At 47.8% G+C, this 13,470-nt stretch overlaps 1 protein-coding gene across 1 annotated transcript; it reads right to left on the reverse strand.

Moving 5' to 3' along the window:
- Positions 1-5,084: 5,084 nt before the first annotated feature.
- LOC139639494 (ras-associated and pleckstrin homology domains-containing protein 1-like) lies at positions 5,085-13,111 on the reverse strand (the record flags this gene model as incomplete). Its single annotated transcript, XM_071513595.1, has 4 exons — positions 5,085-7,520; positions 11,121-11,251; positions 11,838-11,958; positions 13,013-13,111. Coding segments are annotated over 4 exons (2,787 nt in total), but the record flags the coding sequence as incomplete, so codon positions are not given.
- Positions 13,112-13,470: the final 359 nt, after the last annotated feature.

Raw genomic sequence — 13,470 nt, forward strand, 5'->3', positions numbered from 1 at the left:
ATCGTACTGCTGCTGAATAAAGAGCCAGGAACAGAATGAAAGACAGATGACGTGACCAATAGAAAGCGAGCAGGTTGGCTGTTGAACCCGCCTCCTTTAATGAACCAGTCAGTTACAGAGTTTGACCTTCATTATGCACCGTTCACCCCCGACCACCTGAATGTCCCGTCAGTCCAGTCAGCACACACACACACACACACACACACACACACACACACCTGCTCTAAGTTTTCAACCATCTTGGTGCAATATGCAAAAGAAACCAAACACAAATCTTCATTATAATGAACAGTGGATCTGTACACTCTACAGACAGACGACAGACAGACAGACAGACAGACGGATGATGATTGGACTGCAGACATTTTACCACTGAGTGCAGTGAAGAGGCGATCTGCTGTTTGCGTGTCTCAGGATCATAGTGAGTCTCGGTCTTTGCGGGTCTCAGGATCATAGTGAGTCTCGGTCTTTGCGGGTCTCAGGAGACTGTAAACGGCGGGGAATTCACCAAAACTTTACACTGGTTATACGTCTTCTGCGTCTATTTAAATCTATTGAAATCTGCCTCCACTGCCTTTTCATCCTCTCCATATCTTTACATCACACAGACTTCCACTGTATTCTGTTCACAATGAAAACACAATGTTAATTCAACCTGCTGTCATCAGGGTCCGGTTTTTCTAAACTCTTCTCACTGGATTTCAGTCATCTGATTGGATTAAATCTGAAAATGATGAACTAAATTCTTATTCAGATTGGATGATCCGATCCTAATTTAGAGATTAGGACAGTTTTAATGCCAAAAATCTGGTTAATCCTACCGGAAAGGAATTAAGAGCTTTAAATGTAAACAGGAAATAGTGATGATGTGTGATGATTGGTGAGCATGTGGGGGAAATACATCTTAAATTTAATAAAATAGTATTCCAGGTGTATGTTTTTTTTAAAATGAACAAAACCTTCAGATCAAAGGCTCATACCAACTGATGAACCTTTATTTTTAAAAGGATTAATGAAAGAAAACAGTTTGCAGAAAAATGGGAATTTGTTGCAATCCAGTCAGAATGGTCTTATGCGCTGTATACCTGTGCTGTCTTTTACACTTTTCCATAGTTCCCTCAGGACTTTTTGGCCGAACAGTGTTGGAGCATTATTTGTCCAACAGATGGCAGGATAGAGGTCTACCTAAAGGACTCAAAATCAGCAAGATCATTCTGATGCTGAATTGCAAAGAACAGGGTTAGAAAATCCAGAGTAAAAGTTTTGAAAAACTGCTCCCAGAGGACAAAAGTCTGATCTAAATGGGTGTTTCCGTTGCACAGGTGCTATAGTGTACCCACACTGCGTCTAATATGGTGATGGTACAGTACCGGTACCATGCTGGACCCATACTGGACCTACTATGGGCATGGAACCGCATCAGGACCCTTTGGTTTTCCACTGAAAGGTTGTGCATGTCTCTTGTACATAATGACGTCTTTAAAAGAGTCTAGAACCAAATAAACCTGGGTCCGCTGTCACAGGTCTCATACACACTGAACTGCACTAAACATCGTGGAAAAACACTGCAGTGTGTCAGGATGGGTGCAACATGGCGCTCCGGTCTGTCTCTCTGCTCGTCCACCTGGGTCCAGGCACTGCTGAAACCGATTCAGCTGTTCGACTGTCGGGCCGTTCAGACCGATGGGACACATGAGACTTCTCTGATGCCTGTAGGAAAATGAGTCCCAAGGGCCTGGAGCTGGCAGGGATTCAGTGTGCTGCTCAAGGACACTTCAGCAGGACGGGGGGTTTGAACCCGACTCCTCTGGTTGGATACTCCGCCCCACCCTGCTGCCACGCAAGAAAGCTGATTCCCAACATCTCTCAGAAAGACAGAGCAGGGACTTTTTTTGTTGCGTTTCACCTGTACTGTGTAATACTTTCCCAAAATAACTTGTTATATAACAAACCAAACCCCCTCCTTCCTCATGATCTTAGTTGCCTCCACAAATGATGTTGGTGCCACTGGAGATCGCAGTACATTTGAAATCTTAGCGTAGCGAGCTAAACCTCCTGGAAGGTGACGGTCTAGAAACCTGAGACGGAGCTGAACGACGTGCTCCAATTATTGGTTATCAGATGTGTCACTCAAATGAGGGTAGGCAGCGTGTTAAGCGCTGTTCTGAACCTCTGCTCAGGGATCGACTGATCTTGCCTGTCACAGTGATTTGAACTGTGGGAAACAAGAGTCAGGGAGGCAGAAAATGTGAATATGGATCTTTATAAGAACATGAAGCAGGAGCCTCAGAAACCTCTAGACCTTGCTGACCTTTAACCTTCAGAACCTGGAACCTTCTTTCACACTTTACCAAGATCTACCTAAACATCTATCTAAAGATGAAGATTTTTCTTCTACAGTCACAAAATGTTGACTGACAATGAGTTTATAACTATAGAAACTTGCAGTCATGTGATTTTCAAGACTGAACAACAGTTCCTTGCCTCTTGTTCAGTTCCACAGCAAAGCGGCATGGTGACTGTACCTGAAGGTTCACAGGTCACAGCCCTGTTGAAGTGCTGTTGAGCAAGACACTGCACCCCCACCTACTCACTCACTGTAAGTCTGTCTCTGCAGGGTCGGTGGCCATGGGAAGTACTGTGTTGTAGTTTTACGTCTCACAGTTGAATTCTCCCATCCAACAATCTCACAAAAGACACAAATTTGACTTAGAAACAAATCAGAACAAATTTGCAACCGTATTAATTCATTAAAATTAATCAAAGTACTTTAACAACACAAATGAGTGCACATTAATCAATGAAAACAAAATTTAATTTTTGGCATCTTTGGTGTTGCACTGCTGGCGACTTGTAATGCAGATCATTTAAATCCAGCGACACCCAGGGAGATGAAAACTGGAGGCCAAAAACCATTGAAAGGATTTCAGGTAGTAACTGACCCAGGTTCAGCCACACATAAACAACCTCTGACCGGGAAATGTATTCAGAAAGCCTGTTGTTTTTTCTTTACAAAGATTATTTTTATGTAACCAAAGAGTCTTGAGATGCTGCATTGATGAAGCAGAAAGCTAACTGGCTAATGAACTTATTAAGTGACAGACTGGATTCATTCTGAGTCTTCGCAGTCTGGTAAACTAATCTGTTGTAGGCTAGCTGACTCACTGGCTAACTAGCTAGCTCACTGACCAAGTCAATAACTAACTGACAGACTGATACCTTTATTTGCTCCAAAACAGAATCTAACCAATCTGGGAAGCTAGTTTGATGTAGCTCACTAACTGACTGGCTAACTAGCTAGCTAACTGATAAAGTGACCGACTTACTAACTAGTGGAGTGAGGGAGTGATGTGACTGACTGATTGACTAAATAACTGATTAATCAACTGGCTAACTGATGGATGACCTTCATCCAAATAGGGATGGGTCATGATTTTCAAATTTTCGAATAGTCATTAAATTATAAAAAAAATAAATAATGGTTTATGCGACTATCGTCTTGTCTTAAAAAGTATATTTCCATAGCTTGCTAGTAGTAAATAGCTATGGCTTGATTAATTGAAAACGAGAGAAGAACCGGTTCAGGGCTAATCAAGCCATAGCTATTTAGCCGGACTAGGTAGCTGGCTTAGCTAGCTAGCTATATGCTAACGTCCGCCTAGCTTGCTAATTAGCCTGGCTAACTAACGTCAATATTGCTAGCGGGGGGGGGGGTGATCTTCGAAGAATGGTCAAATAGTTCCCTGTGAATATTGAATAGTATTTTTGCTTGAAATGCCCATCCCTACATTCAAACAGTCTTACCAGTCTGGGAGGCTAGTTTCATGTAGCTTACTAACTGACTGGCTAACTAGCTAGCTAGCTAACTGACCAAGTGACAGACTAAGATGAAACGGCCTGCTCCAAACCAGAATCTTACCAGTCTGAGAAGCTGATTGAGCTTACTGACTGAGTTACTGACTAAACTAAGTTAGTTTGATGTTGCTGGCTGACAAAGTGACTGTCTTACTAACAGGCTGACTGATTGAGTGACTAACTGACTTACTAACTGACTGACTAGTAACTAGATACAGATAGTGTTGGATCAGTGTGCCTCTCACCAGTGATTTCCAGTCTGGGAAGTCAGTCTGATGGAGCCAGCAGCTCAGAGGAAGTCGGTTTGTTCGTTTTATTCAGCTAGGCCACGCCCCCTGAACAGCCACTGTTAGAATTCAAGTTATTCACCAACCAATCAGCCATGAGGCTCTAGTTTTGAGGGAACGTGATTGGGTAAAATGATCCAACCTCTTGTTAGTGGAGCCGGCTGTAGCCTGCTTTGCTAGTCTAGCAACCAGATCAACAGTTTGACAGGCTTTGAGAATACAGTTCCATGTCCATTCACCCTTCTTCTCTCTCTACGCTTCTTATAAACTTAAAATAATAATATAATAATAACAATATCTTTCAGGTATTAAATAATCTTATATAAAAACACACAAAAAAGTTTGAAATAAATGGCATTACTCCCTCTAATCGTGCCCCGCTCCCCCTCCCTCATCCCCCAGTTCACAACATACATTTTCTACACACTTCATCCCACTCTTTCTCTTCTCCCTTTCCTTCCTTGCTTTCCTCCCTCCTTCCCTTCATCCTTCACTCCTAAGACCATTGCTACGGTAACGCCACGTTCGTTTCCATGGCTCCATGCAGTACCAGTTATATTGCAGCAAAATGTCTCTGTTGCCAAGTCGTTCATGCCTTGTCATTTATATTTTTCGATGCAAAGCTGCACAAACATTGTGGAAAAAGCTTGATAGGTGTTTTTTCTGGCTTGCTTGTATACAGATATATATATTTTTACTCATTTCATTGGATTAAACATGTACTGGTAATAATAGTAATAATGAGGATAATAGGAACGATGATAATCTGAGATTAGGAGAAGGGAAGAGGGCTTGCTACTTGCTCAGAGTCCAAGGTTGGTTGGGTTAGCATGAGGAGAGACAAGACAAGACAGACAAATGTGATTATTTCTTCTCTGTGGGAACGATGGGACCTAATTGGTCAGTTCAATTCTTTAGGCCCCGCCCCCATGTCTTTACTCCCTACCAATCACCGGTCAGTTTGGTGCTTTGGTCCCGTTTGGGAGGGGCGGGAGGCGGGCCTCGCCGCAGCGTTGCATAGCCTGAGATGTTGGCGTGTTTGGTGGAGTGGGAGTGTGTGTGGTGGCGAGAGAGAGTGTGGGAGTGTCGGGCGCCCTGCTGCTGCTGCAGGAGCTCGGGGGGAGGAGGCGGGAGGAGCGCCATGTCGTCCATGGTGGCCACGGGCTCCATCTTGGAGGAGGAGATGAGGCGGGAGGAGGTGAGCGAGCTGTGGCGCGTGACCGACTTCCTCTTCAGGGTGCGGTTGAGGTCTTCCAGGAAGTGGGGCTGCAGCGTCAGGGAGCCCGACACCGCCGCTTTGGGGGAGGTGGGGGGGACAGGAGAGGAGGAGGAGGAGGAGGAGTAGGAGGATAGGGAGGGAGGAGGGGTCTGTGAGAGAGGAGGCGGCGAGAGGGGCATCGAACCGTCGTACTGCAGCGTGTTGCTGCTCCGCCGGCCCAGCGCCGGGGGAGGGACCGCCCCCTTCTTCAGAGAGCTTTGCTTCCACGATGAGGAGGAGGAGGAGGAGGAGGAGGAGGAGGAGGAGACAGTCATCTGAGGCTGGGGGTTCACCACGGCGACCCGGGGCGGGTGGTGGAACTCGGACGGGTGGGGAGGGGGAGGGAAGAGCTCAAAGTCGCTCGGGGGAGGGGGGAAGTAGTCGGGAGAGGAGTCGAGGTGCTGAGGCTGGGAGGGGGGAGGCGGGGGAGGAGGGGAGGGGAAGTCGACGCCCTGGCGGTGCTGGCCCGCCTGCAGCCCCTGCAGCGCCGGCGGGAGGTTCGCCAGGTTCAGCTTCCCCGGCTTGGGCAGCGGAGCGGAGGACTCCTTCGACGGAGAACCGGTCGCCGAGGAGGAGCCGGAGGAGGAGCCGGCCTGAGGAGGCTGCTGGCCGAACTTGCTGACCAGGCTCTCCACCTTCTTCGGCCGCTCGTCCGGCGCCTCGCCCGACGAGTTGGAGCGGATGGAGGAGGCTCTCTGCGGGGTCGGAGGGGGCCCTCGCTTGGCGGAGCCCGCGGAGCCCGTGGAGGAGGCGGAGGGCGACTTCTTCATGGGCGAGCCCGCCTTGGAGGAGGAGGAGGAGGGAGGAGGCGGGGGGAAGTCCGCCAGCGAGCTCTCCGGAGGCGGCGGGGGGAACTCCGGGGACTGAGGGGCCACGACGCCCCCCCCCGGCTGCCACTTGGGTTTGGCCTTGACCGCCGGAGGAGACTGAGGAGGCGGGAACTTGGAGCCTTCCGCGGAGCCGGAGGCGGGGAGGGAGGAAGGGGCGGGGGAGTTTCCGGGGAACTGATTGACGATCTGCTTGACCAGAGAGGAGGTGGCGGCCGCGATGGAGACGGAGGAGGAGGAGGAGGGGGGGGAGAGAGCGAGGTTCTTGGAGGAGAGGCTGTGCTGCTTCGGCAGAGTGGGGGGCGGCTGGTTGGGGGAGTGTCCCGTGGAGAAGCTCTGCTGCTTCCTCACCGGCCCGTGCCCCGCGCTGTGGGGCGGGGGCGGGGACACCGGGGAGAGGGCGAGCGGGAGGGAGGAGGGGCCCGAGGGTTTGGGAGCGGTCTGAGGGGGGAAACCGCCGGTGAAGGTTTTGGGAGGCGCCGGCGGGGGAGCGGAGGGGGAGAGAGGCTGGAGGAAGTGTAGGGAGGCAGGAGGAGAAAGCCCAGCAGCAGGAGGAGGAGGAGGAGGAGGAGGAGACTCGTCCTCGAGGGTGGGCGGGCTGAAGTCGTACACCATGTTGGGAAACTTCTGCGACAGGAACTGCTGGAGGCCCGTGTTGGAGAGCGGAGGGTAGGCGGCCTCCAGGGGCGGGGGGGGAGGCAAGCCGTTCGCCTCCAGCAGGCTCTCGGGGGGAGGAGGCGGGAGGTGGTGCCGGGGCTGCCGCGCCGCCTCCTCCTCCAGGGGGGGGGGAGGCGGCGGGAGAGCGGAGGGGCCGCCCGGGCCGAGCATCAGCACCGCCATGGCCGAGCCGGGGGCCGGGACGGCGGGCGGGGGCGGGGGCGGAGGGGAGGGCGGCGCGGGAGGAGGAGGAGGAGGGGAGGAGGTGCTGTAGGCGGCGGGGAGGGTGTTGTAGCCGGGTTTGGCGGACTGGCAGGGCGGGGCCGGGGGGGCGGGGCCGGGTCCGGGGCCGGGCGGGGTCCTGCACTGGCTCTGGCCCTGCAGCCGGGCCAGCGTGCTGTACTTGATGTACATGGAGGGGGGCGCCGACTGGGGGCCGGCGCTGATGGCGGGGGGAGGAGGGGGAGGAGGGGGAGGAGAGGGGGGGGAAGGGGAGGAGTCCTCGGACGGGGAGAGGCTGCCGGTGTAGCTGGTCCGGGAGGGGGGGGTCTGGGGCTGGGAGACGGGGAGGGAGAGGGGGGAGAGGGTCGGGATCTGCAGAGGAATAGGTCTACTGATAGGATCGATCTTCATCATCTGGAGAGAGGGAGAGGAGGAGGAAGAGGAGGAGAGAGGAAGCGAAGAGGATAAAGAGAGGAGGGGAAAGGGGGGAGAGTGAGAGAGGGGGAAGAAGAAAGGAAGAGAGAGAGCGAAGAGGAAGAAAGAGGGAGAGGAAGAGGCAAAGTAGGAGGTAGAGAGAGAGAGAGAAAGGGGGGAAGAGGAAGAGGAGGATGTAAAGAGAGGATGACAGAGGGAGAGGAGGGGAGGAGAGAGAAGAAGAGAGAGCAGAGAGGAACAGAGGTAGAGGGAGAGGAGGAGGTGAAGGCAGAAAGAGGGAGGAAGAGGGAGAGAGAGGGAAAGGGGGGAGAGGTGAGAGGAAGAGGAGGAGAAGACAGCGGTAAAGAGGGAGAAAGGGAAAAAGAGGAAGAGGAGGGGGTGACAAAGGAGGTGATGAGAGAGGGGGAGAAAGATGAGTTATAAAGGTAGGAAGGGGAAGGAGGAGAGGAAGAGAAAGAGGAAAAACGATGGAAAGGAAGAAGAGAGGGAGGACAGAGAGAGAGAGAGAGAGAGAGAGAGAGAGAGAGTTATTACTTTACATTATCATCAGGGAACAAACAGCTCTGACATGGTCATGTTTTTACTGTTGTGCTTTTTGAAACCCAAACGATCCAAAACAAGATGCAGGAAGTCAAACATCAAACCAACGCAGACAGAAAGACAGAAAATGAACACAACTGAAAGTCCTAACAACCTCTCACTCTGACAGTCTGAAGGAGGTCCATCACAATCACAGCAGGACACTTTGTTACAGACTCACACAATGTCTGATGTACTACACCAGTGATCCCCTAGAGGGCGTTCTTTACTCTTATTACACTGCTTTGTTGAATACTCAGTCTGTCCATCACACACAATATCTTGGCCACTGATTGGATTTTGACAAAATTCCAGGGAATCATGCATCTCATTGCTCCATTTTTAATCGAGTGTGTCAAACTGGTTGTAAACTGGTTCCTGTCTGTATCAAACATGTTCTAAACTGGTTGTAAACTGTGTCAAACTGGTTGTAAATTGGTTCTAAACAGTGTCAACCTCCTAAACTGGTTGTTAAATGTGTCAAACTGGTTGTACAGTTTCTAAACTGTTAACCTGGTTGTAAACTGGTCTTAAACTGGTTATAAACAGGTTATAAACTGTCAAACAGGTTGTGAACTGGTTGAAAACTGGTTATAAACTGATATACCAAGTGTAAACTGGTTGTAAACTGTGTCAGACTGATTGTAATCTGGTTGTAAAATGTCACACTGGTTGTAAACTGGTTGTAAACTGTCACACTGGTTGTAAACTGGTTGTAAACTGGTTGTAAACTGGTTGTAATCTGGTTGTAAACTGTCAAACTGGTTGTAATCTGGTTGTAATCTGGTTGTAATCTGGTTGTAATCTGGTTGTAAACTGTCAAAGTGGTTGTAAACTGGTTGTGAACTGGTTGTAAACTGTCAAACTGGTTGTAAACTGGTTGTAAACTGTCAAACTGGTTGTAAACTGGTTGTAATCTGTCAAAATGGTTGTAAACTGGTTGTGAACTGGCTGTAAACTGGCTGTCAACTGGTTGTCAACTGGTTGTAAACTGGTTGTGAACTGGCTGTAAACTGGCTGTCAACTGATTGTAAACTGGTTGTAAACTGTGTCAGACTAATTGTAATCTGGTTGTAAACTGTCACACTGGTTGTAAACTGGTTGTAAAATGGTTGTAAACTGGTTGTAATCTGGTTGTACTCTGGTTGTAAACTGGTTGTAAACTGTCAAACTGGTTGTGAACTGGTTGTAAACTGTCAAACTGGTTGTAAACTGGTTGTAAACTAGTTGTAAACTGGTTGTAAACTGTCAAACTGGTTGTAATCTGGTTGTAATCTGGTTGTAATCTGGTTGTAAACTGTCAAAGTGGTTGTAAACTGGTTGTGAACTGGTTGTAAACTGTCAAACTGGTTGTAAACTGGTTGTAAACTGTCAAACTGGTTGTAAACTGGTTGTAATCTGTCAAAATGGTTGTAAACTGGTTGTGAACTGGCTGTAAACTGGCTGTCAACTGGTTGTCAACTGGTTGTAAACTGGTTGTGAACTGGCTGTAAACTGGCTGTCAACTGATTGTAAACTGGTTGTAAACTGTGTCAGACTAATTGTAATCTGGTTGTAAACTGTCACACTGGTTGTAAACTGGTTGTAAAATGGTTGTAAACTGGTTGTAATCTGGTTGTACTCTGGTTGTAAACTGGTTGTAAACTGTCAAACTGGTTGTGAACTGGTTGTAAACTGTCAAACTGGTTGTAAACTGGTTGTAAACTAGTTGTAAACTGGTTGTAAACTGTCAAACTGGTTGTGAACTGGTTGTAAACTGTCAAACTGGTTGTGAACTGGTTGTAAACTGTCAAACTGGTTGTGAACTGGTTGTAAACTGTCAAACTGGTTGTAAACTGGTTGTGAACTGGTTGTAAACTGTCAAACTGGTTGTGAACTGGTTGTAAACTGTCAAACTGGTTGTAAACTGGTTGTGAACTGGTTGTAAACTGTCAAACCGGTTGTAAACTGGTTGTAAGATGGTTGTAAACTGGTTGTAAACTGTCAAACTGGTTGTAAACTGGTTGTAAACTGGTTGTAAACCTATTGTAAACTGGTTGTAAACTGGTTGTGAACTGGCTGTGAACTGTCAAACCGGTTGTGAACTGGTTTTAAACTGTCAAACTGGTTGTAAACTGGTTGTAAACTGTCAAACTGGTTGTAAACTGTTGTAAACTGGTTGTAAACTGGTTGTAAACTGGTTGTAAACTGTCAAACTGGTTGTAAACTGTCAAACTGGTTGTAAACTGGTTGTAAACTGGTTGTAAACTGTCAAACTGGTTGTAAACTGTCAAACTGGTTGTAACCTGGTTGTAAACTGGTTGTAAACTGGTTGTAAACTGGTTGTAACCTGGTTGCAAACTAGTTGTAAACTGGTTGTAAACTGGTTGTAAACTGGTTGTAACCTGGTTGTAAACGGTCAAACTGGTTGTAAACTGGTTGTAACCTGGTTGTAAACTGGTTGTAAACTGGTTGTAAACTGGTTGTAACCTGGTTGTAAACTGGTTGTAAACTGGGTTTTAGATGTTGTTAGGACAATCCAGGCCGTCACACCACAGTGTTAGAACAACAGTGTCAGATGTTAAAGGGCTGCAACTGAACACAGTTAGCTGTAAACATGCTAACATCATGACTCCAGGATTTAGTCACACCCTGTCCTAACCTCCGGCCCCTCCTCCTCCTGCACACAGAGGAACCGCCATACGACCTTTCACCTTTGACCCCTGGCAGGACAGTAGAGGGGAAACATGGGAAATGTAGTCAACAGGTAAAAAGACGATGACAGGGAAGGACAGGACAGAGTTTTGGGGGCTTGGGTGTGTGTGTGTGTGTGTCTATTTGGATATGTGTGTGCATTTATACATGGTGTGTTTGTGACTGTGTGTGTGTGTATGTGTGTAAATGTATGAGTATGTATGTGTGTTAGATAGTTTGTGTCTGTACATGTATGTCTGTGTGTGTGCATATCTGTGTGTGTGTGTGTGTGTGTGTGTGTGTGTGTGTGTGTGTGTGTGTGTGTACCTCTCCCTGCGTTCCTCTCCTCCAGGCCTCAGAGAAGATGGAGCTGACAACACTCTGGGAGCGGGCGTGGCCTGATGATGTCATCTCTGACACGCCGCTGTCTGATTGGCTGGAGTGGTTGGACTGGGACTCTGTGGGCGGAGACAGAAACGAAATATAGATTTTTCCTTGATGTCAACATGGTTAAAAGATGTTTTATCAATCTAATTAGTATTATTGAGTATTATACATATTACTACATTATTCTAATTCATTTTTGCTTGCTTTATAAAATTAGCAACAAAGAAAGAACCTCTAAACCTCTAACATCTGACCTTTAACCCCAGATAGAGAGTATTTCTGTAACCAACACATGTATAACTTGTTGAATATTAGTGTACATTTTATATAAATTCCTATTAATATTCATGAGAGCTTTGGCAACACAAGAAGACCAGTCATGATGATTAAGACTTTCTGACAGACAGACAGACAGACAGGCAGACAGACAGACACACAGGAGGACAGACAGACAGACAGACAGACAGACAGACAGACAGGCAGACAGACAGACAGACAGACACACAGGAGGACAGACAGACAGACAGACAGACAGACAGACAGACAGACAGACAGACAGACAGGCAGACAGACAGACACACAGGAGGACAGACAGACAGACAGACAGACAGACAGACAGACAGGCAGACAGACAGACAGACAGACAGACAGACAGACCTGGCAGGCTGGAGGAGCTGGATCCTGACTTGATGGAGGAGGAGGAGAGGGAGGACCAGTCGTACGCCGCCTCCGTCCGCCTCATCGCCTCCTGGAAGTTGATGTACAGCTGCTTCCCATACTGACATGGAGACAGACAGACAGAGAGACAGACAGTCAGACAGACAGACAGAGAGACAGACAGACAGCAGGTCATTAGATAATATCTCTGCTGTCTGCTGAAAACTGCTGTGTCAACTTTTCAGGAGCGAAGGAAAGCAGCCTTGTTTCTAACTTGACTGCCATGTATGTTTCAGTTCATCTGCTGGGTTTTAAAGTGTTTCATCAGACCAAGAGCCACAGAACGTCCTCAGCTCATGGAGGAAGAGTGCGATCCTTCATTTTTTAAATATAAACACGAAAACCACCAAAGTTGGAGTTACGAGGTTTTCACCTGACAATGACGATGTGTTCACATTACCACAAGAGAAAAACACACACAAAAGGTAACAAGGTTAACACAGTTTCTGCATTCAAACTGTATTTAAACGCACAGTATGTGATTTCTGCCTCTAGGGCTCTATCTATCAAAACAATAACAAAAGACGTAGTTTGATGACGTCGTGAAGTAGCGTGGGATCATGGGAGTTTTTTTTTTTACGGGGACAGCTTCAGCGACAGAACGCAGCAAACGGGAATGAATCGTGATCCGTCACAGTGAGAGATAAAAACAACAGAATGAAAAAAACAACAGAGCGGCTAGCTAGCTGGCCGACTTCCTTCCTCACTCTCTGACGGATCATCTGGTGTTTCCCGTGTTTCCCCGGAAGTTAGGGGGTAAAGGGGATATGACATCATGACAGGAAGTTAGGGGGTAAAGGGGATATGACGCCATGACAGGAAGTTAGGGGGTAAAGGGGATATGACGCCATGACAGGAAGTTAGGGGGTAAAGGGGATATGACGCCATGACAGGAAGTTAGGGGGGAAAGGGGATATGACGTCATGACAGGTGACCAAATGAAACGCACCGTTACCTTGAATAAAATTACGGATTTCTCTGGGTGTGAACATTGTTGGAAACATTTGGGATAATGTAAGTACTCAACTCAAAAAAACATAAAACATAGGTCTAGTCGTTTTTAGATATTAGCACAGTCTGTTGCTATGGCAGCAGAGGATGCGGAGAGCCGTTACCTTGGCGATGCGGATGCTGTTGATCCACTGGTGGAGGGTTCTGACATCATCACAGCAGAGGTACTTGATGTACTGGGACTTCTTCTGGATCTGAGGGTGCTGTATACACACACACACACACACACACACACACACACACACACACACACACACACATACACACACACTGTATTACTACAATCGCTGCCACTACTACTGATACTGATACTAATGGACCAGAGGGCCACTGACTAATGACTACCAGTACCATACTAATAATGTACATATAATGTTGCATATATCTAAGCAGGTATGTGTGTATGTGCATATGAATCTACATACATGTAAATGTAAGTAGGTATGTAACTGTAAGTAAATATCCATCCATCCCACAGAACTAGAACAGATAGATCAGTCATTCCCATTCTAATCAACGCTCCCGGACGGTCGGAGCGGCGGCCATCTTGCTGTGACCCGTT

This window comes from Centroberyx affinis, unplaced genomic scaffold (genome assembly GCF_046629955.1).
Source record: "Centroberyx affinis isolate AG114_WGS23_722 - 3 ecotype Tasmania unplaced genomic scaffold, CSIRO-AGI_Caff_v1 ptg007378l_1, whole genome shotgun sequence".
In the NCBI taxonomy this organism is placed as follows: Eukaryota; Metazoa; Chordata; class Actinopteri; order Beryciformes; family Berycidae; genus Centroberyx; species Centroberyx affinis.